This window comes from Podarcis raffonei, chromosome 4, assembly GCF_027172205.1.
Source record: "Podarcis raffonei isolate rPodRaf1 chromosome 4, rPodRaf1.pri, whole genome shotgun sequence".
Taxonomy (NCBI): domain Eukaryota; kingdom Metazoa; phylum Chordata; class Lepidosauria; order Squamata; family Lacertidae; genus Podarcis; species Podarcis raffonei.
In genome coordinates this window covers 60,737,512-60,761,250 of record NC_070605.1, presented here as the reverse complement: position 1 = coordinate 60,761,250, position 23,739 = coordinate 60,737,512, and the positions used below count along the sequence as shown (strand labels likewise).

At 41.0% G+C, this 23,739-nt stretch overlaps 1 protein-coding gene across 3 annotated transcripts in view; it reads left to right on the top strand.

The window, feature by feature from the left end:
• The window catches only part of LANCL3 (LanC like family member 3), a 186,058-nt gene that overhangs the window by 7,805 nt on the left and 154,514 nt on the right, over window positions 1–23,739 (top strand). For 2 of the 3 annotated variants that reach the window (XR_008330235.1, XM_053386945.1), the window contains exons 2-4: window positions 11,582–11,705; window positions 12,830–13,039; window positions 14,335–14,542. Coding sequence is in view for 1 of the 3 variants with exons in the window: in XM_053386945.1 (XP_053242920.1) it covers window positions 11,582–11,705; window positions 12,830–13,039; window positions 14,335–14,542 (542 nt within the window). In the remaining 2 variants the exon portion in view is untranslated. The remainder of the gene's footprint in view (window positions 1–11,581; window positions 11,706–12,829; window positions 13,040–14,334; window positions 14,543–23,739) is intronic. The other variant, XR_008330236.1, reaches the window with a different exon arrangement.

The following is a 23,739-nucleotide window of genomic DNA, read 5'->3' as shown; positions in this document are numbered from 1 at the left end:
TACACACACACACACTGGTACACTACTAGTACATGCAGAAAATGAAGCCAATGTCCAGCATTTTGTGTGCTGATTAGACAGAAGACTGAAATATTAGGAATCAATTCAATCCCTCATGCTTCTTCTACCCCAGGCCAAAATTATTCTGAATAGCTTTTATTCTGCATTCATGGATACTGATGTGCACCCATGCTTGTGCTTCCTGACTCTTGTGTACTAGGGACTGTGGAGGCCTGCATAATTCTCCTTGAGAATATAAGCCACAAGCTACAATTACTTAATGCAAATCTACTGTGCTTGTGAAAGATGAAAAGTTTTTAAAAAAAGAAAAATCAGGCAAATGTCTTCAGTAGCTTGGAGGTATATTTAAAATTCAGCCATAATTAAACTCCATTCATTGTTTCTAGTCATCCAAATGCTTGCTGACATTCAGTTAATCTTATGCACACTGTATTCTGCCTGAGCAAAATATAATCTTACATTAACTTAGTGAATTCAGAGATGCTAATCTGTCGAAGAATTACAATTCTAATTTCATATACAAAAATATTCTGAGCTAAGGAATACAAAAATTTTGGGAGCCTGCACACACAATATGGCAAGCTGCTTTCATTCCCTTGAACATGTACTGTATAGTCTTACAACATATATTCTGGCAACAAATTAGACTACATAACATCAGCCATACAATGAAGTGTTCATCCAGCTGTACATTCTCCAATGTGATCTATGCCATCACCTGTCAACAGTATCCTTCTGCTGTTTATGTAAGCCAAATAGGTCACTCTCTACGCAAAACAGTAAACTGAAACAAATTAGAAATTAAAAACAGCAGTATTCAGAAAGCAGTGGGAAACCATTTCACTTCGCGGCTGAGCTTAAAAGTCACCCTGCTTCAGTGAAACAGCATCAACCAAGGGCCCCAGAATGAAGATGCAAAGTTATAATTCATAATAGAAAACCATCTCTAATTTATGGTTATGCTGATGATCCACCAGTATGTTGCTGCTTTGAACAATGAATCCCACATTGCTTGACTCTTGCATTAGTTTGAGCTCTGTCTTGGAAGGGGACAACTTGGAAAAGGTAATTTTATATACAAAATAGAATGCACAGCCAGAGGCAAACCCATATCTCCCTCTGCACAGAACAACCCTCTAACCACATACCCCTAGGAGGAAACAGGAGAGTAGCTCATGGTGAGGCCTTTATAGTTTCCTGGGAGTAGAGCTGCGGTAATTCCTCATGACATCCCTACCCTATAGCTCTTCACCTGAGAAAAGGGTAGAGTAGATTTACCACTCAAACGAAGGTTTTCCATACTTAGATATGCAGGAAATTGTTGAAGATCAGCCAGTGCCAGATCTACAAATTTTCCCACATAGGACAGAAGTCTGTACTGTTGCCCCTCTCTCCCTGATTGTGAACGCCACAGAACAAATTTTATGAAATAAATTCCATTTCTCGATTCACACATACTAATTGTATCTGAAAGAACGACTTATCCTAATCTTATCAACAGAGTACCATTGTAGGCATCAAGAGACAATGGAGTGCGCCTCCAGGGGCAAAGTCAAACTGCTGCGCTAGCAGCACTGAAGTGACCTCCCCAGGGTGCAAGCCTGGGCAGTGTGTATTTAGAGCCTAGGGCTTGCCGATCAGAAGGTCAGCGGTTCGAATCCCCGCAACGGGATGAGCTCCCGTTGTTCGGCCCCTGCTCCTGCCAACCTAGCAGTTTGAAAGCACATCAAAGTGCAAGTAGATAAATAGGTACCATTCCAGTGGGAAGGTAAACGGCATTTCCGTGCGCTGCTCTGGTTCACCAGAAGCGGCTTAGTCATACTGGCCACATGACCTAGACGCCAGCTCCCTCGGCTAATAAAGCGAGATGAGCGCCACAACCCCAGAGTCATTCGCAACTGGACCTAATGGTCAGGGGTCCCTTTACCTTTACCTGCCCAGATGACAAGATACTCCCACCACCACCCCGGCCTCACTGATGTGGCCCAAAGGAAAGTAAAGCAATATGTTTGGCACCAGCTTGGCTACAAGAATTGCGGAAGGAGGCGTGCACTCCTTCCAGCAATTCTTCTTTCTTTCTTTTAGCTGTTTCAGCTAAAACAAGGAAGAGACTTCTGGCAATTCCAGAAAGTTAAAGTGGCATAAGCTTTCATGGGCCAAATTCCAGTTCCCCAGATGAATGAAGTATAACTGTAAACTGGCAGGATTATATACACACGTGGGTGGTGGAGAGGAGCAAGACTAGATGGAAATGTATTATTATTATTATTATTATTATTATTATTATTATTATTATTATTATATCCTGCCCATCTGGGTTTCCCCATCTACTCTGGGTGGCTTGCAACATATAAAACACAACAAACCATCAAACATTAAAAAAACAAGATAACCTATACAAGCAACAAACAAACCAATAAATCAACAAAAACCAATAACAATAACAACAACAATAATAAATAGTTTACAGTTATATCCAAATGGAAGTAGCCGCCAACCCTAATTTAATATTTAACCAACACCAACCCGATAAAAAATGAAACAGAGGAACCAAAATTAGAACCATTTAAAACATTTTAGCCAGTTGCCCCAACCCAGGGAGCAGGCCTTTCTTCCAGCACTCAGGCAGCAGCAAAAGAACAGTGATAATTGACACAAATAATTGACAAGTCAATTTCTAGTAAGGTTGCCATGTTGCTTGCTTGTAGCACTTCAAATAATGACCATGGCTCTGTGGTATAAAATAATTATATGAATTGTTTCACTGTGTCCTTTTAAGGCTCTTGTAACCAGATGACCCTAAAATTATAATAATAGCAATTTCCCATAAACTCAAGAAGTGACATTTCAGATATGCCTTTCTTCCCCTTTTAGCTCCCTGCATGTTGATTTTCTATTTGAGCCTGGACTCCCTAAAGATTTTTCTGTTTAATATTTTGGCAGCTATTCAGCTGAAAAGCCCAGAATTGCATTCCTCTGCCTTTTCTACCCAATCTGGAGCAGCATTCGCCTTCTGGTTCTTCTTTTGGTTCTGCTCTATCTTGTCTACTGTATTGCTTACTATGCTCATTCTTTTTGCCACGTGCTGCCTGCATCTGTCCTTCTGGCCCTTCTCTTCTGGCTTTGTTTGTCCAGTCTCCCAGGCATCACCAGGCATCTGCTGTCTCCTCAGAGTGCCTCCTTTTCATTTGCAATCTATTTTCACATTCTGTTTTCCTGAGCTGCTCCAATATGTTGTGCTGGCACAGGGGAGCAGACCTGCAAATTGAAATTCAGCAGACTATTTTTGTAAGCGTCCCTTTGCAGGCACAATGACGTGCATGCTAAAGAAGGGAGCTAAACAGCCAGCCAGTTGGTCGCTGGAGTTTTCTTCTTCTGAGTAACTCATGTGCCATCTTCTGCAAAGTGAAATTGGGGTGAGTGGGGCTTCCGGCACTTACTCCAGAATTGCCTTCCTGTGTGATTACATTACACCTCATTTCCAGAAGGCTGTAGTCAGTGGAAGTGCATGTGCTTTGCATACAGAAGGTCCAAGGTTCAATCACTTGTATCTCCAGGTAGGGATGATAGGAGAGTCTCTTTTCTAAAATCCTGGAGATCTACTGCTAGTACAGTGCTGAACTAGATGGACCAATGATCTGATTCAGTATAAGGTAGCTACATTGGCTGAGGGTTATTTCCGTTGGGTTGTTAGTTGAATATACAGCAGATAACAGTGCACACTACTGCTAGTTCATGGGTAGCCAGCATGTTGCCTTCCAGATGTTGGATTGCAGCTGGCATCATCCGTTGCCATTGGCCATGCTGCCTGGAACTGATGGGAATTGGAGCTCAACGACATCTGGAGGTCACTACATTGACTACCCTTGCTGTAGTTACTTCTCAAAATAACTAATTGCACTCTGAATCTAAATACAATAGTTGCAACTTAAGTCCTGTTGATTATTTTCAAGCAATAACTCTTGGATCAGGAGTTTATGGGGTTTTTATCTCCTAATGCCATGTTATTTCTCTACATCTTTTTTGTGCCTGAGGGTGACTTTGTGTGTTACATCATGGGTTCTCACAAAATGGTGGCACAGGGTGGAGCCAGTCACAAAATGGTGGTGGACTTGGTGCTGGGCTTGTTATAGTCAGCTTTTACCTAATATTTGAAAGGCATTCCTGTGGCTGAAAACACACCGTGAACACACCCTAGGCAATTGCGACTCAACTGAAGAGGCACCTGTGTGATCATGTTTCAGACACAAAATGTCTATTAAAGATTAGAGAAAATATGTAATAGACTCGCATTGAGGGAAAAGGGAGTCTTCTTTACACTGTAATGTGTGAAAAGAATCTATCTGCCCTTCCTAGAACAATTTTAGTGCTTAGCATTTAGCATTTGAATGCAGGTGGGATGAAAGCATCACCATTAAGTATTTGATTATTAGAAAATCTTTAACCATGTAATAAGCTGCTCCCATCAAAAAACAGTGCCTTAGCAAACCCACCTTGCATACTAAGGACATACTGTTTTGGTTTCTAGTGGTGCTCTTGCTTGTCTTTGTCTTAAAGAAATATTTTTTCTTTCTACCTACTGGGAATATTTTTATACTGACTGAATCACATTTTCTGACAAAACAGTCTTTTCCTCCCCCAAGGAATGCTTATTTTATATGCAGTGACAGCTGAGAAGGAGGCACAGGAAGGCAAGACTAACATAGCTTTAACCTTGCCTGTATCCAAGGCTCAAATGCTAAATGTTTAATGAGGAGAATTTACCTTCCTGCTCTTTTGCTACTGCAGATTGAATGGGAGAATGTGCTTCTTACATCCGTTGTTCTTCCAATTTGTTTTTGCTTTCTCTCTCTCTCTGTTCTTGAAACAGAGCAATATCGAGCCTTATGTGATGTCTGCATTCAGAATGTGACTTCAGTTGTGCTTGGATTCATGTGCTTGGTTCCAGGCAATGGCAACAGCTGTCTCTTTATGCCACAGGAGTTTCTCTAGTTGTCCTTTTGTAGTTGTCTGTGGTGTGTGTGTGTGTGTCAGAGAGAGTGTGTGTCTTATATAAGAAATGAAAATGGATCTGGCATGGAGGCTACTGGGTCAAAATCATAACCACTCGTTTATGGGGGAGGGCATAGAATACTGTAAAGTTAAAGTGTCTTGAGACTTTACAACCTTCATTTGATCTTCCTCTCTTTTACAGATCAGCATTCTTCTGTAGCCTAAGCTAATGTTTCCATTCATTGGGTTGTTAATGCAGCACAAATGCAAATCAGCAGGCAAAATAAAAGTGGCTCTTTGCCAATGTGGAGTTCTCTTCTCTTGTGCTTGCTTGTTAGCACCAGTGGAATATTAGGAATGCTGAGAGTATATGAAAATGAGCCACTAAAGAAAAACAGACAAGGTGTTTTTTTGGAGTGAGCATTTCTTGTGGCTTGCTTTATTTAATCATAGCTCTTCTAGATATACATTTTAATTAGCTGACTCTTCCACCAGTCAAATACACTTTTAGAGGTCACCTGACGCGGGTGACGCTGTGGGTTAAACCACAGAGCCTAGGACTTGCCGATCAGAAGGTCGTGGTTTGAATCCCCGTGATGGGGTGAGGTCCCGTTGCTCGGTCCCTGCTCCTGCCAACCTAGCAGTTCAAAAGCACACCGAAGTGCATGTAGATAAATAGGTACCACTCCGGCAGGAAGGTAAACAGTGTTTCCGTGCGCTGCTCTGGTTCACCAGAAGTGGCTTAGTCATGCTGGCCACATGACCTGGAAGCTGTACGCCGGCTCCCTCGGCCAATAAAGCGAGATGAGCACCGCAACCCCAGAGTCGGCCACGACTGGACCTAATGGTCAGGGGTCCCTTTACCTTTACCTTTAGAATCATAGAATCATAGAGTTGGAAGAGACCACAAGGGCCATCGAGTCCAACCCCCTGACAAGCAGGAAACACCATCAGAGCACTCCTGACATATGGTTGTCAAGCCTCTGCTTAAAGACCTCCAAAGAAGGAGACTCCACCACACTCCTTGGCAGCAAATTCCACTGTCGAACAGCTCTTACTGTCAGGAAGTTCTTCCTAATGTTTAGGTGGAATCTTCTTTCTTGTAGTTTGGAACAATTGCTCCGTGTCCGCTTCTCTGGAGCAGCAGAAAATAACCTTTCTCCCTCCTCTATGTGACATCCTTTTATATATTTGAACATGGCTATCATATCACCCCTTAACCTCCTCTTCTCCAGGCTAAACATGCCCAGCTCCCTTAGCTGTTCCTCATAAGGCATCGTTTCCAGGCCTTTGACCATTTTGGTTGCCCTCCTCTGGACACGTTCCAGTTTGTCAGTGTCCTTGAACTGTGGTGCCCAGAAATGGACACAGTACTCCAGGTGAGGTCTGACCAGAGCAGAATACAGTGGCACTATTACTTCCCTTGATCTAGATGCTATACTCCTATTGATGCAGCCCAGAATTGCATTGGCTTTTTAGCTGCCGCGTCACACTGTTGGCTCATGTCAAGTTTGTGGTCAACCAAGACTCCTAGATCCTTTTCACATGTACTGCTCTCAAGCCAGGTGTCACCCATCTTGTATTTGTGCCTCTCATTTTTTTTGCCCAAGTGCAATACTTTACATTTCTCCCTGTTAAAATTCATCTTGTTTGTTTTGGCCCAGTTCTCTAATCTGTCAAGGTCGTTTTGAAGTGTGATCCTGTCCTCTAGGGTGTTAGCCACCCCTCCCAGTTTGGTGTCATCTGCAAATTTGATCAGGATGCCCTTGAGTACATCATCCAAGTCGTTGATAAAGATGTTGAATAAGACCGGGCCCAAGACAGAACCCTGTGGCACCCCACTAGTCACTCTTCTCCAGGATGAAGAGGAACCATTGATGAGCACCCTTTGGGTTCGGTCAGTCAGCCAGTTACAAATCCACTGAGTGGTAGCATAGTCAAGACCGCATTTTACCAGCTTCTTTACAAGAATATCATGGGGCACCTTGTCAAATGCCTTGCTGAAATCAAGGTAGGCTACATCCACTGCATTCCCTTCATCTACCAGGCTTGTAATTCTGTCAAAAAACGAGATCAGGTTAGTCTGACATGACTTATTTTTCAGAAATCCATGCTGACTATTGGTGATCACAGCATTCCTTTCTAGGTGCTCACAGACTGTTTGCTTAATGATCTGCTCCAGAATCTTCCCTGGTATTGATGTCAGACTGACTGGGCGGTAAATATTTGGGTCCTCTCTTTCCCCCTTTTTGAAAATAGGGACCACATTTGCCCTCCTCCAGTCTGCCAGGACTTCGCCTGTTCTCCAGGAATTCTCAAAGATGACTGCCAGTGAGATCACATCTGCCAGTTCTTTTAATACTCTTGGATGCAGTTCATCTGGCCCTGGAGACTTGTATACATCTAAACTAGCCAAGTATTCTTGTACTATCTCCTTAGTTATTCTGGGCTGTGTTTCCTCTGCTGAATCATTTGCTCCAAAATCTTCAGGTCGGGCATTGTTTTCTTTATCGGAGAAGACTGAGGCAAAGAAGGCATTGAGGAGTTCAGCCCTTTCTGTGTCCCCTGTTTGCATTTCACCATCTTCTCCTCTGAGTGACCCCACTGTTTCTTTGTTCTTCCTTTTGCTACGAACATACCCATAAAAGCCTTTTTTGTTGCTTTAAACCTCTCTAGCAAGCCTGAGTTCATTCTGTGCTTTAGCTTTTCTGACTTTGTGTCTACACGTGCTGGCTATTTGTTTGAATTCCTCTTTGGTGGTTTCCCCCCTTTTCCATTTTTTGTACACATCCTATTTTAATCTTAACTCAGTTAAAAGTTCTTTAGATAGCCACCCTGGCTTCTTTAGGCACCTTCCATGTTTCCGTCTCATTGGTATTGCCTGAAGTTGTGCTTTTACTATCTCCCTCTTAACAAACTCCCAGCCATCATGAACTCCCTTTCCTTTTAGTATTACTGTCCATGGGATCCCTTTCCTTTTAGTATTACTGTCCATGGGATCTCACCCAGCACTTCCCTAAGTTTTATGAAGTCGGCTTTCTTAAAGTCTTTAATTCTGAAAACAGAATTTTCTTTAATTCTCTTCTGTTTTACAGTGAGTTGCGAAAAAGGATGAGAGAGCCATCATCGCCTGCTGTGTGTTTTCTCTTTTAGCTATGAGCATTCTTCTGTAGTATGAGTTGATGCTTCCATTTTAGGGGCTGTTTATGAGGCATAAATTACAAATAATTGAGCAAAATAAAAGTGGTAAAAGGTTTTTTTCAGGGTTCCAAAATAATTTTGAACAGAGACAACAGCGGAGAGACCAGAAATGAGTGCATACAACAAGAGCGACAAGACCTCAACACTCTTAGAAACTCAAAGTCTATCTCCAGCCACTACTCTGTAACAGTGTGCCATCACTCTCCCTCTTTGTCTCTTTTCCCACTTGGCAAAATAACACCCATAAATGGATAGATGAGTTGCTGTTTGATACCAAGAGTTGCAGATAGCTGTTCCAGTTTATTTTTTTAAAATATATTGTTGTGACAGTTTACAGAGCAGGACATGGTGACTTTGTCCCACAGTCCTGCAAGTCATACCATTGCTACAGTATAAGAAAGATTATTTTGGGTGACCGTAGTGCTTTATTGATAGTGTGTTTCTGGGGTAACCTGCTTCTCCATATAAAGAGGCTACACATAGATACAACAGATGTGGGGGGTTTTCCGTGCATGACATTGTAATGATGGCATAGTGCAATATATTTTTTGATCTTAGGTTAGATTAATAGCCGTTGTGATTTATCTTCATCATCTTAAGGGGTGAGGAACGATTGTCTTTAGATTAACATATTATGATTTGTTGGCATCAGGTACAAATTAAAATGAAACCATTGCTGCCTAACTTGTGATGAGTGTAGGCTTTTGATTGTCTTTCCCTAATTTATATATTTATGGTTTGGTGGGAAGACTGGGTGAACACTTTTACTGTATTAAATGCAGCAATACAGTTTGCACTGGAAATGGGGCAGCCCCCAAACGTTGGGGCCAAATTGTAAGTAGTGTCCAGTAACCCATTTCTTATACCTGGTATTTCTATAGCTGCATTGGCTGTGAAATAGTTATAGTAATAGTATATCGGCCTCACTTCTTATTTTGTTTTGTTTTTTGCAAAAGTATTCTATTGTGTCTTTTGTCCTTTTTGGCATCTCCCCACCAAACCCTCAAATAGATCTTTAAGAATGAGAGTTGGAGAATCATTTTGTGTGTTTTGATGCAGAGGATGAATGTGCTAAAGAAAAAGAAAAAGTAGTCCTGAATCATGAAAAGTAGCTAGCTTGCTTGTTAAATCCCTGCTCCTTGAGATCCCTGGCAAAATTCAGAAACAAAAAACATACAAAGCATCACCTTCCATGACAAAGACTTGGAGTAAATCACTGTTCCTATAGGCTCCATCAGAAAAAAAAGAAACTGACCTGATGGCATTCAAGACCAGTTTTTGATGTGCTGCATTGCAGCACAGCTTTAGAAGCCTATTCTACTGGGCAAAAACCCTCTGAAGTTAAGTTAGCCTGTTGAATACAAACTGTGTTCTTCATTTCATAGCATTCTTTGTGTATACCGCAGCTGCTGCAAAAGCTCCCTCTGCTGTTCGTTCTCCACAGTTGTGAGATATAAAATGAATGCCTTTTGTTGATGTCCTTACAAACAAGTATCATAAGAAATAAATCAAATCTTCATAGCTGGCTAATAAATTCAGTTTGTTAATTCTTAATCCTACAGATTATAAGCTCTTGTGGGTTGTTGTTTTGTGTGTGTGTGTGTGTGTGTGTGCATTTTTCTTTTCTTTTGTGGCAGTATATATGAAACTCCAAAATTCAGAGTTGGGGAATACCTTTGTTAGGACCAACCCAAATATGTACCACAAAATTGTGGCAAGCTTTCAAGTTCTCCAAAACTCTTCAGAGCTCTTTAGGTGAATATTTACTTCATACAGTGGTACCTCGGATTACATACACTTCAGGTTACATACACTTCAGGTTACAGACTCCACTAACCCAGAAATATTACCTCGGGTTAAGAACTTTGCTTCAGGATAAGAACAGAAATCGCGCAGCGGCAGCAGGAGGCCCCATTAGCTAAAGTGGTGCTTCAGGTTAAGAACATTTTCAGGTTAAGAACAGACCTCCAGAACGAATTAAGTTCTTAACCTGAGGTACCACTGTATATGCAAAAGTAAAGGAGTGAAGGTAGGAACACTATTCAGGTGTTGCTCCAATTACTTTGGTGGAAGGGAGCAGGTTTCATCTTCCTGAATGCAGCCTGTTTCTTATGCTCCATTGAACTTCAATAAGAAGACTTGAGAATCAAGCCCACTCTTACGTGTATAGCCATGCCTTGGGTGACATTTCTTGGTCATGCTGGAGTGTGACAGTGAGAATGAAAGCAGTAACTGTCTTTTAATATAACATAAATAAATCAGTATCCTGCCCTATAATGATGTAGTGCAATAACCCAAAGTTATGAGTGTTCTAACTATTTAGGGGAAAGCATCAGACATGGGATATTGCTTGACAGCCCACTCAGCTGTGATGAAGGACACTGAAGGTTGATTCCACCTGGGTTTCCATGTTATATAAAAGTATTTTGTAACATTTGGGGCTTTATATTGCTGTTTATATAATCATGTGAGGGGTTTTTTTATAGGCTTGGACCTATGAAGCATGAGTGGGACTCCCCCCATGCAACAGGCTCTCCTGCTGTGCATTATTGCATGCCCTGAAAAGCTTCTCCTGAGGGAGAGCCTGTGGATTGCTGTGGAATGGGAGGTTGCGGGCAGCTGCAGCAGGAGAGGAATCAGCAGAAATCATTGGTAGGCAATTGCGTGAGCAGAAATGCCTTCCCCTCACACAGGGGACCTTTTCTCTGCTGTAAATTCCCCCTCTAAATTCTTCCTAAATGATATGAAGCCTACCAATGAAGAAAAATAGATTGAATAGGTACTGAGGAAATGGTTTAATTAACTGAAGTGCATATCGTTAGGAGTCTAATTAAGAATATGCAAAGGAGATTATTCACTCATTTTGTATGCATGTTCTCCATCATCAAACAAAGAAACTGGTGGCTCCTTCAAATGTACCTTTTGTGTATTTCATTTCATCATGAAACATGGAACTCCCATGATGCATCCTGTTGCCACAAAACATCTCTACCCTGTTTGCAGTGATCTATCTCTAGCAGCACGCAAAATCCACCAATCTTGTTTACCATTTTTCCAGCATTGTTCTAAGTGATAAGGAACACCCGTAGGCAGTGTTTACTGGGAAGTAAGGAGCAGCGGCAAGGTGCTGGAGAGCAGAGTTCTCTTTGAATGTTGTACAGCCTTCCCTTCACCCCCTAAGACAGGCTGCCACCCTCACACATGGGGCTGATGGAAGCTGGAGTTCAGCAACATCTAGAAGGCCATAGTTTCATCAACCTTCTTTAAGGATTTGGGGGATCTTTCACCTTTCAAAGGATACCTCAGGATGAAATGTTAGAAATTACATTTCACGCCTACCACGTCTGATGGGTTTTTCTCCCTTTAGGTGTTGACTCCACCGCAAATCAAGTCAATTTGTCAAGCAATGTTAGAGTCTGGGAAACAGTATGCTCTGAGGAAGAGAAAACCAGTTCCACTCATGTACTCTTACTATGGAACAGAATACCTTGGTGAGTAGAGACCTTAAAATTAAAGCTTCTAGGTGTATTCCTGCTGATTTTCTAGCAAATTTCAATTGCATTTTAATGGTGCAGGATCTAAGAGTAAGCCTGAGTAAGTTCCATTGACCTAAACAGGGCTTGATTCAGAGGAGACATGCATAGAATTCCACTATGAGATATCAAATCTGTGCACCCAAGAAATATAATATACAGACTATCTATCTATCTATCATCTATCTATCTATCATCTATCTATATCTATCATCTATCTATCTATCTATCTATCTATCTATCTATGAGGACCCAGTGCTTTTTTCCCTTAAAAATGTTTAAGCGTACTCTCATTTTCCTACTCATATTGAAATACTGCCCCTCAATGAGACCAAACTTAGATTCACAAAATGTTTAGGAGTACGCGTACCCCTGCATCCCCCCCAGAAAAAAGTACTGTATGGACCAAATGCACATCCTTTGTTTTTGCTGTCAAGTGTTCAGATGGATCATCAGTAAGAATTATTTTATACTAGGGAGTCAAAACAACAAACCTGGCTATGAAGTGGTCTACATGAGCAATAGGTGAGGATGAGGCTCGAAAATAGTCAGATCTAGAAACATTCAACTGGGGGGTTTTTGTCCTGAAAGACATACTAGGAAATATTGTATAAAAATTGATATATATGCAAGCAGAAATCTTGTCTTTAGTGGTGAGCCAGAACAGGGTAAATTCTGTTAGGCAAAGCTTTTCACCCTTACAAAAAAAGGGCACCATATCAGCAGTCTTGCGAGGACAGGGGTGAAAATGTTGAGCTCTTTTTTAAAATAACAAAAGCCACTTTGAAGGTTACTCGCTGCAGGATACTCTGAAGGATCCTCCTCATCTCTGTTGGCAAGCCCTTTGCCAGGAGCTGATCCGTGTCCCTTCCATTCTCTTGTTTAAATCATTTGTCAAATGAGGGAGAGGGTTCACACTGTGCAATGTCTGACACAAAATGTACCTTTTCTTTTGCAAGAGGTGGCTTGCCTTTGAGTGGAGCTTGAGCCACCCAACAGCAGGTTTCCTCCAAGATGCAAAACCCTGCAAAAATTCAGTGCACCGCTACCTACTTTATTGTAACTGTTTCTGTTCTTCACAGGAGCTGCTCACGGCCTTTCATCCATCCTACAGATGCTGCTTTCCTACTATGAATATATTCCGCCTGCTGATCAGGAACTAGTATGGCAGAGTGTTGACTTTCTTATGGATCAAGAGCAGAATTGCAACTGGCCTCCAGAACTAGGAGAGATGATTGAACGGGAGAATGAGCTTGTGCACTGGTGTCATGGCGCTCCAGGTTCTTCTCAATGTAGATGCTGTGAAATAGATGCCAGAAATTAGTCATTAAAACACAATTTCACCCAGTGCTGTTTTGCTGAGAAACAAGCCAAATTCTATCCATTCGTAACATTTCATGTGAGGCTGCCACATTTTTAACGTTACGCTCTTACTTAAATATTTTGTATTACTGAAGTGACTAGAAGATCAGACAATGGAGGGAGCTCTCAAAACACATGGAGATTCCTTTGCTACTGCAGCCATTAGAAATCTAAATGCATTGCAGCATAACTTGTTCATGTGACTATGACAGTTTACTTGCATTACCAGAATCCGGAGCATCCTTTGAGGGACTTCTTTCTGGTGGAAATTGATGCAGAGAGCATCATGGTCCTTCTGGGACTAAAACCTACTCATGAAGAATCAAACAGGGTCAATCACATTTGTGATCAGCCCTATTCATTCTTTTACAACATCCGCTCTGTATATAGTAATGCAGCTCAGAATGTAATACCAGCCTGATAAACTGCTTAATTGTGCACTGCTGCATGTCTAGTGGATTTGCAGCAATGTAAGCAACACATACATTCTTTAAATCCCACCTTCTGCAAATTGTCTCCCCCCAAGCCTTTTTTATTTATTTTAAAAGCCCACCAGTGATCTTTGCTATCATCTATGCTACCAGCCCCTCCTTATCATCCCACCTTTTCCTGCCCATAATTTAGATTGCAAACAAGCATCTTGGCAGGTGTTTCCCCCCCCCCCTTAATTGCAGTAGGCAATAGGGAAGGTGTGGAGAACATTTCGCCCTGTGGATGTTGCTGAACTGCAACTCCCATCAGCCACAGCAAGCATGGCCAATGGCCAAGGATGATGGGCATTGTAGTACAGCATCACTTGGAGGGCTGCAATAGGGAAGCAGGTTAGTGAAGCAGAGTACTTTAGTGAGGATAGCTGGGGATTTGATTTAATTTTAAGCATGTTCTTACATTTATATTCAGCTTTTCTTTTCTCGTGGAATCATGGTTCCCAGGCAGTAACTGGCTAGACCTGCTTGGCTCTTCTTGTGCCTTCAGAATACATCTTATCTGTCTATCCATCCTACTATGAATTATATCATTCAGTCATAAAATAAGATACCTGAGTGGGCAGGGGTGGGCTTTTAAAACAGAAAAACAGTGATTATTCCTGTTACCAGTCAACTAACCTGCACTTCACACCTATAAATATGAAGGAGAGAATACATATGATCTTATGTAGTAATTGTTCCATTATTCATTTCTTCACTGGTACTTACAATATTTCTTTGGTTTGCTATTTTCCTAGGCATTGCATACATGTTTGCAAAAGCATACTTAGTTTCTAAGAAGCCCCAATATCTAGACAGTTGTATCCGCTGTGGAGAACTAACTTGGCAGAAGGGACTACTGAAGAAAGGACCTGGAATATGTCATGGAGTGGCTGGCAGTGCTTACGTGTTCCTGCTCCTATACAGGCTAACTGGAAATTCTAAGTACATCTACAGAGCACAAAGGTTTGTTCTTTAACAGAACCTCTGAATATTGGTGTAATCCTTGTTCGGCACACTTTTTTGTTGTAGATCATATTGCTTTTTAATGCTCCTTTAAGTTTAAGCTTCTTGGAGGTAACAACGTCCCTGTTGTATTCAGACTGATTTCTCAGCAGTGAAGAGAAGAGACCTAAAATACTGTTATGCCTCCCTAAGGACCAAGTTAGAAGTACCATTAAAAGCATTTTTCCATTTAATGGACTTGTGAATTTTTTAAAACATGGAAATAGCTGCTGTAGGGGTCTCCTAGCAGCAGAGGTGGGGAGAGAGTATAAACTCCCCCCCCCCAGCTGTAATACTATTTTTTTAATAAAAAAAAACCCTGGACACTGCTATTTTGCATTGGCATCAATAGGAGCTTTTCCTCCCAATGCAAATAGCAACATGGGAGGTAGAAGAACATGTTTTTAATTGGGATCACAGCAGAAGACAATTTGTAGGATCACTTTCTGAGGTAGTGATATTGCTCTCCCCCCTCCCCCCCCCCACATACATGCACGACAGCTATTTCCATTTTTTAAATAAAATAAAATCATGCAAATAAAATGCAATAACACAGTTTTAATGCCATATGTGGCTTGGCCCTAATACTCCAAGCAGTGAGGAGCAACTGTTTAGTTTCTTTTGAATGAGAGAGCACTAGGATGTTATGGCATTTCTGTGATATTTTCGTTATTCAAAAATATAAAAGCAGTGCATACACATGGAAGCAAACAGGCACTCCTCCAAGTCAGTAGATCCACTTCACCACACCAGATCCCTCACCCTGCACCCCAAAGTACTTCACCTTGGGCCAACTCACAGTTCATTCTCCATCTCAGCCTCTGTCTCTGTGGTCTCTTCAAAACTGCCAATTCACAGCTCTCTCTGTCTCCTCCTCTGAAGGTGAATTGCCTATTCAGGAAACATTCACGGCTATTAAACAACATTAACATTCTTTTGCCAAAGGTGCTGACTCCTATCAGTTGTCACTTTAAGCAAAACTAAAGTGATAGACCCAATTACTGGTGTCATTCAGAATAGCACAATAGCTCCTCCATGAGGCTTTTGGAGCCCTCTTGACTCCAACGGAATAGGAAGCCAGATAAGCCGGAAGAAACAGGACAAAGGATTGTTATCTACAGCTTCCTGTTTCTGGTGCGCTAGGAATGGAGTCTTCCCCAACACCATGGGAGACAGACAGACAGAGATAATCAGAAATGGATGGGGAAATTTCATTATCTGCATTCCTCTTTGAATGGAAGAGGAACCAGGCTCTCACCTGCAGTTTGCCTGGTGGTCTGGCATTTGCTTCCCCATGGAATGCGAGGGCAAGCAAAGGCACTGAGTGCATGGAGCACTCTGGCTGCTGTGACCACCCCCCCATCCTCTTCCTGGAAGCACAGGTTTTCCTGCTAATTGGATTTTAATTGGAGTACACTACAGACATGTGCCAGAGATGATGAAATTAAAAACAGCGAAAACAACCCAAGGATCCAAGGATGTAAAAGGTTTGGACTGAGAGCAGATTTCATTCGGTGAAAGAGGCAGGGGAGCCCACGGTTTGCTTATTTAAAGCTTTTTTCTACATTTATGATATGGCAATCCTCCCCAGAATGCAAGTTTTATTAAAAATATCCGCACAAGTGAGGATGGAAGAAATTGGAATATAATATGGAATTTAACATTAATTTATTAAGAGGACTTCCGGAGGCGGCGCGAAACAGCAATGGCGGTCCTCTTCAGTTGTTGAAGAGGGGCTCCGCGGAAAAGGGTCGTGCGCTGCGGCACAGCGACGACCCGTTTAGGAAAACCACGGGTAGAGTGAGCCCGTGGCCGTGGGATTCGGCGGGCACCAGGAGCGACCTCGGATACGCAGAAGGGACCCCGTAAGGGGCTCCGGAACGTGGAGGGGGTAGCGGTGCTGTGAATCCATCGCTCTTTCCGCGGAAGCGAAGCCGCGCGGCTGCTGCTGATGAGCGCTGACCTTTCTTCTTTGAACATTTGATTGGAAACAACAAACTCGTGAGTAAGAAATTTGAGGCTTTATTTGGACATCAAATTGGTGAATTTCGGCTGAAAGCGGGAGACGCTAAAAAGGAAGTCAGTCTTCCGTCCCTGTTTAAAGTACTGAGCAAAGTTTTTTTAAAGCGGAAGCGTTGAAAGGAGTTTAAAAGAAGTTGGAACTTACCCTGCAAGTTTGGATTTGATTGTGAGACTGTGCTATACCTCTCTATATTTTGTGGATTATAAAGTTATAAGCCCCAGCTCACGGGCTGCCTGGATACAAAGTAACATCAGACTGTGGCAACTGTGTATAGAGACATAAAGTTACATTGGGCTACTTTGCAGTTACAAAAAAGGAACTGTTGTTCACACCTTCGCAAAGAACCTTTATCATCTGCAGTTTAAAGTGAATTTAGAGGGTTTCCCCCCCTTATTTTGGATTTTACCATATTTGGGAATTAAATGGTGGAAACTTTTGGGGAGCTCCCCCTGCTGGATTGTGGAAATATAAACCTCTGAGAACTGCTGGTTGTTTTGGAAATCTTTTTGCCTGGATGATTGCTTTTCCCATGGGATTTACAATTTGACCTTGAAACCTAGACAGTTGTGGAATGAGTGTGGCAGGAAAAACAAGGGCTGCCAAGAAAGCAAAACAAACTGAACTATTGCAATCAACTTTGCCTGTGCAGCCACGTAGATCATCTGTTCCAATTGTGACAGGTCTGCAAGAAGGACAATTTAAACAGCCAGTTTTGGAGGATATGGCTGCAGGAGGATTAGACCCTATTTCTAAAGAAATATTGGATCAACTGGCAGCATTAAATAAGAAAGCTGATGAACAAGCGGCTAAATTTGACCAGGTTACAGCAACGATTAATAAGTTGACAGACCAAGTTGCTCAAAACACACAGGCGATAGGAAATTTTGAAAAGACTATATCAGAGAACCGAAAATTAGCTGAGGACGCAAACACGAAAGCAGACCAAAACAAAAAAAGGATTGAGGAATTAAGAGGGGAAGTAAGACCACTGAGTAGACAGGTCACTGAACAACAGGCCTATCTGTCTATGGCGGAGCTGAAAAACCGGGAAAGTAATCTTAGGATTAGAAATATTCCAGAACTAGAAAAGGAAGATTTGGCTGGCTTTTTGACTGCAGAAATATCCAAGTTCTGGGGTTTGGCAGAAGAGAAAGACTTCAAAATCGTCACCGCTTTTAGATTGGGAAGAGTGGCCAAGAAAGATAAACCAAGGGATTGCTTGATCATATTGAGATACAAGCAAGAAAAAGACAACATACTTGGCCTACATTCTAAAAACTCATTGGTGATACAGGGAAAGACAGCAGAAATCTTCAGAGACATACCAAAACAATTGTTGGACTTAAGAACTACATACAAGGATCTGGCAAGATTATTAAGAAACAACACAATCCCTTACAGGTGGGAATTCCCCCAAGGATTATCTTTTAATTTGAAAGGGAAGAAGGTGAGAATCAGAACAGCAGAAGAGCAAGAAAAATTCCTAAACGATCACGGGGAGGACCTTCGAAAAGGGACAGCAGGTACCTGGCCACCCCCCACGCCTGGTACAAAAGATCCACCTCCAGACATAGACGAGAAGGGAGACAACCCCATCGGCTAACAAGCTGATCCAGGATGTCTCTGCAGCTTTTTAGTTGGAATATCCATGGGGCAAATTCCCCTGAAAAAAGGAAAAGGATTTTTCACATTTTGAGGAAAGAACAACTAGACGTCATTTGTCTCCAGGAAACCCATGTGACTAGGCTCCACAGAAGAGTGCTAATAAACAAGCGACTAGGCCAAGAATTTATTTCATCAGCTAAAGAAAAGAAAAGGGGAGTCGTGATATATGCAAAGGAGAGCCTAGCACCAAAATTTGTGTTCAAAGATGAACAAGGAAGAATTTTGGCGATCGAAATACAATCACAAGGAGAAAAATTTTTGATAATTGGAATTTATGCCCCAAATGAGGGGAAATCTGAATTTTATGGGAAGCTGCATGAGACAATGCTGGACCATATGGACTATAATAACATCATTCTGATGGGAGATATGAATGGGGTTGTCTCCACACACATGGATAAGCCACAAAATCAAAATGTGACTAAAGATGGCAGACTACCAAAGACTTTTTTTGAACTCACAGACAATATGGACTTGATTGATATCTGGAGGACAAAGAACCCCCTAGGTAGAGAGGGAACATTCTTTTCTGAGGCCCACCTATCCTGGACAAGAATCGACCAAATCTGGATATCTAGAGGACTGGCACCCAAGACCAAAAAAGTAGAGATCTGCCCTAAAACTTGCTCCGACCATAACCCCTTGAAAATGGACTTGAGACTTACACCAGCTGGATCCTTCAGATGGAGAATGAATGATGCATTGTTTAGAGACCAGGAGATAGTGAAGAAGGCCCAAAAGACGATGAAAGACTACTTTGAACTAAATTTGAACACTTCGGTGGAAAAAAAAACAATCTGGGACGCAAGCAAAGCTGTTATGAGAGGGTTTCTGATACAGCAGAATTCTATTAAGAAAAAACTCTGGAACGGTAAAAAGGACAAGATCTTGGAAAGGATAAAAGACGGAGAGAAAAAGTTGAGACTAAATCCAAAATCAAAAGAAGTTTTGAGAGAAATAAAATTCCATCAAGCACAATATGCAAAACTGATAAATCAAGAAGTTGAATGGAAAATCAAACAGATGAAACAAAGATCATTTGAATCGGCAAATAAATGTGGGAAGCTGCTATCATGGCAGCTGAAAAAGAGACAAAAACTGAACTTTGTTACCAATCTAGAGGTTGAAGGAGAATGTATTCAGAAACCAGAGGAAATTAGAAAGTGTTTCCAGAGATATTTTAAAAAATTGTTTTCCCAAGGACCCCAAGTGGAGACTGAAATAAATAAATTTTTAAAAAGCTATGGCCTACAAAAACTAACACAAGACAAACAAACTGACCTGAATTATAAAATAACCCAACAGGAAATCGAAAATGCCATTCAGAACATGCAACTAGGCAAATCCCCGGGCCCAGATGGACTTACCTCCAAATACTATAAGATATTGAAGGAATACCTGACTCAGCCATTGATGGAGGTATGTAATCAAATTATGGAAGGGAAGGGGGCACCAGAATCGTGGAAAGAGGCATTCATCACTTTGATACCAAAATTGGAATCTGAAAAGACTCAACTTAAGAACTACCGTCCCATCTCACTCCTAAACGTGGATTACAAGATTTTTGCTGACATTTTGGCAAATAGATTGAAAAAAGTCTTAAATGGAGTTATTCATAAAGACCAAGCAGGCTTTCTCCCTGGCAGGCATTTGTCAGATAATACTAGGAACATTGTTGACGTTCTGGAACTTCTACAGACAAATTTGAATACAAAAGCAGTTTTGATATTTATAGACGCGGAGAAGGCCTTTGACAATATATCTTGGAAATTTATGAAGAAGAATTTGGAAGGGATGGGAGTGGGAAGGGCGTTCCAAAATGGCATAGATGCAATATATTCAGAACAAAAGGCTAAATTGATAGTAAACAATGTGGTGACAGAAGAGTTTAAAATTGAAAAAGGAACACGACAGGGGTGCCCCCTATCACCCTTGCTATTTATTTCTGTCCTTGAGGTTTTGCTAAATTTGATCAGGAAGGATCAGCAGGTGGAAGGAATACAGGTCGGAGGAAAACAATATAAACTGAAGGCCTTTGCAGATGACTTGGTTTTGACATTACAGGAGCCGGTGTCCAGCACAAAAAGAGTATTGGAATTAATTTCTGAGTTTGGTCGGGTGGCGGGATTCAAGTTAAACAAACAAAAAACTAAGGTTTTGGCAAAAAACTTGACACCTTTAGAAATAGATGGGTTTCAGAAGGAAACAGAACTAAACGTTGTTAATAAAGTGAAATACCTGGGGGTCAACTTGACTGGGAAAAATTTGAATCTGTTTAAAGATAATTATGAAAAATGTTGGTCTGAAATTAAAAAGGATCTAGAAATCTGGTCAAGATTGAAACTTTCCTTGTTGGGAAGAATTGTAGCAGTAAAGATGAATGTATTGCCAAAAATGCTGTTTCTGTTCCAGACCCTACAGATCGTGGACAGAGTGGAATGTTTTGGAAAGTGGCAGAGGGACATTATGAAGTTTGTCTGGCAGGGCAAAAAGCCCCGAATAAAATTTAAAATATTAACAGATGCAAAGGAAAGAGGGGGTTTTGCCCTGCCGGACTTAAGGTTGTATTATGAAGCTGCATCCCTCTGCTGGCTGAAAGATTGGTTTTTGCTAGAAAACACTGATGTCCTAGATCTGGAAGGGTTCAACAATGCTTTTGGGTGGCATGCATATTTGTGGTACGACAAGGTAAAGTCTCATAAGTTGTTTAAAAACCATATTGTAAGGAAATCTCTGTTTTCTGTCTGGACTAAATACAAGGACTTATTTGAAAACAAGACTCCGAGGTGGTTATCACCGATGGAGGCTAAAGCCACAAAAATACTTAATATGGGGGGTGGCTGGGCAAAATACTGTGAAATAATAGAAAGAGTGGGTGACACTTGGAGGTTGCAGAGCTTTGAAAAATTGAAAGGGAAGGTGCGAGACTGGTTTCACTATGCCCAAATTTTAGAGATCTTTAAAAAAGATAAAAAAATTGGTTTCCAGGTGGAAAAATCAAAATTAGAACTAGAATTACTTGAACCTAAGACGAAAGTGCTTTCAAGAATGTACAACTTGCTGCTTAAATGGAATACTCAAGATGAGACAGTCAAATCAGCCATGATAAAATGGGCACAAGATATTGGATACAACATTATGTTTGAGGACTGGGAAAGGTTATGGACCACCGGTATGAAATTTACGGCATGTAGTGCCTTAAAGGAAAATATTATGAAAATGATGTACAGGTGGTACATGACCCCAGTCAAACTTGCAAAGATATACCATTTGTCTGATAATAAATGTTGGAAATGTAAGGAGGCTGAAGGAACTTTTTACCACCTCTGGTGGACATGCCCGAGGGTGAAGGCCTTCTGGGAAATGATTTATAACGAGTTGAAAAAGGTATTTAAGTATACCTTTCAGAAGAAACCAGAGGCCTTCCTCTTGGGCATTGTGGGCCAGAGGATACCTAAGAAAGACAGAACCTTCTTTCTATATGCAACGACTGCAGCAAGAATTCTCATAGCTAAATACTGGAAGGCACAGGAGCTACCCACACTGGAAGAATGGCACACACAACTGATGGACTATATGCAACTAGCCGAAATGACTGGCAGAATCCGAGACCTGGGAGAAGAGGCTGCGGAAGAGGATTGGAAAAAATTTAAGGACTATTTACAAAAACATTATAAGATATATGAATGTTAAAAATTTGCTAAGGTTTGAGGTAAATATGCTTCAGTATTGAAATTCGGAGTTGATAGAAACAAAGTTAATGATTGAGAAAAGTTTTAATTTCAGAGTGAATAATTAGATGAAAATACAAAAACACAGGAAACAAGGTATTAATTTGCTGTTTATATTTATTATAAAGAATGCAGGGATGGAGGAGATGGGGAAGTCCAGTGGATGATGAAAAAAAAAAAAAAGACTTCGAAAAATGAATTTTTTCTTGTTTAATTTCTTTTTCTTTCTGTAAAACCGCTTTTGTTGTGTTATTGATGATGGATTTAGATTCTGGAAAAAAGCAATAAAAAAATTTATAAAAAAAAAAAAAAAACAGAATGCAAGTTTTATTAAAAATATCCGCACAAGTGAGGATGGAAGAAATTGGAATATAATATGGAATTTAACAAAATTGGAACTGTGTGTGAGAGAAAGGAACTGAGAGGGAAGGGGGGGGAGAAACGATATGCTTTGAAACTATAGAGCAAAGTCCTCCCTAACCTCCATTATCCACAAAGGAATGTATTCGAGATAATGATAATTGGCCATAAATCAGCGACAGGGAGGAAAGGAGTCTACCAGCTATGGGAATACAGTGGTACCTTGGTTTACGCACTTAATCTGTTCCGGAAGTCCGTTCTTAAACCAAAACCATTCTTAAACCGAGGCATGCTTTCCCTCATGAGGCCTCCTGTTGCCGGTGCCCTTCCACTATTCGGATTCTGTTCTTAGACCAAGGTAAAGTTCTCAAACCAAGACACTATTTCCGGTTTTGCGGAGTTTGTAAACCAAATCGTTCTTAAACCGGACTGTTCTTAAACCGAGGTACCACTATAGATGTTTTTGGATTAACTATCTGCAGTCTGGATTCAGACCCTTCTTCCTAGGCTGGAAAAATGGTGAAGTCGGCTTGTTTATGGAAGTCGAATCACGGGATGAAGCGATGCAGTGACTTTTAGAAACTGTGAGATAACAGCTTCTCCTGGGGCATGATGGGAACCATCAACAGTTGCAGAAATGAACAATACAACACCATATATGGATGGGGAAACATCATGGCAAAAACTTTCACACACAGGAAAGAAGAAGGATTATAGCTATAGTTCCTCACTTGAAACTTTACAAATTATCTGTTATACCAACATGAATAGAAATCACAAGGTTGAAGCTGCTATATAAGAGATTATTATATCTGAATGGAATGTGATGGAAATTATCAAAACTTTGGAATGCAGAAGAATGAACTCATTAACTCTAGCATGTGAGGGGGCCAGTTTAATTAAATTATATAATTTGACACTTGAATAATTGGTATTAATAATTGTATTAACTGGATAAAATTGATATTGTCATAATGAGGCTATTGGAATGACACTGGAAAATTTTAGATAGATAGATAGATAGATAGATGATAGATAGATAGATAGATAGATAGATAGATGGATGGATTGTTATCTACATCTTGGTATTTTAAAGTTTCTGAAGTAGTATTTTGTAGTTTGGCTTTGGAAAGTAGCTATGAGTATTAATAATCATATCAAGACATAGGCTTCTTTTCACCATAGAAAACCTCAACTCTTATTTCTTGCTATCTCTACGATCAGCCAAGAGCACCTTCTTAATTTCTGCATCAAATTAAGGCAGGAAGGACACATAAGGATGCTTTTGAAGGTTGCACCACAGCTGTGGAAGCTAGGACAGCTTTTCATCCCAAAGAGAGTCATCCTTTGAAGGCTTGGTCTTGGATGCATTTCATGAT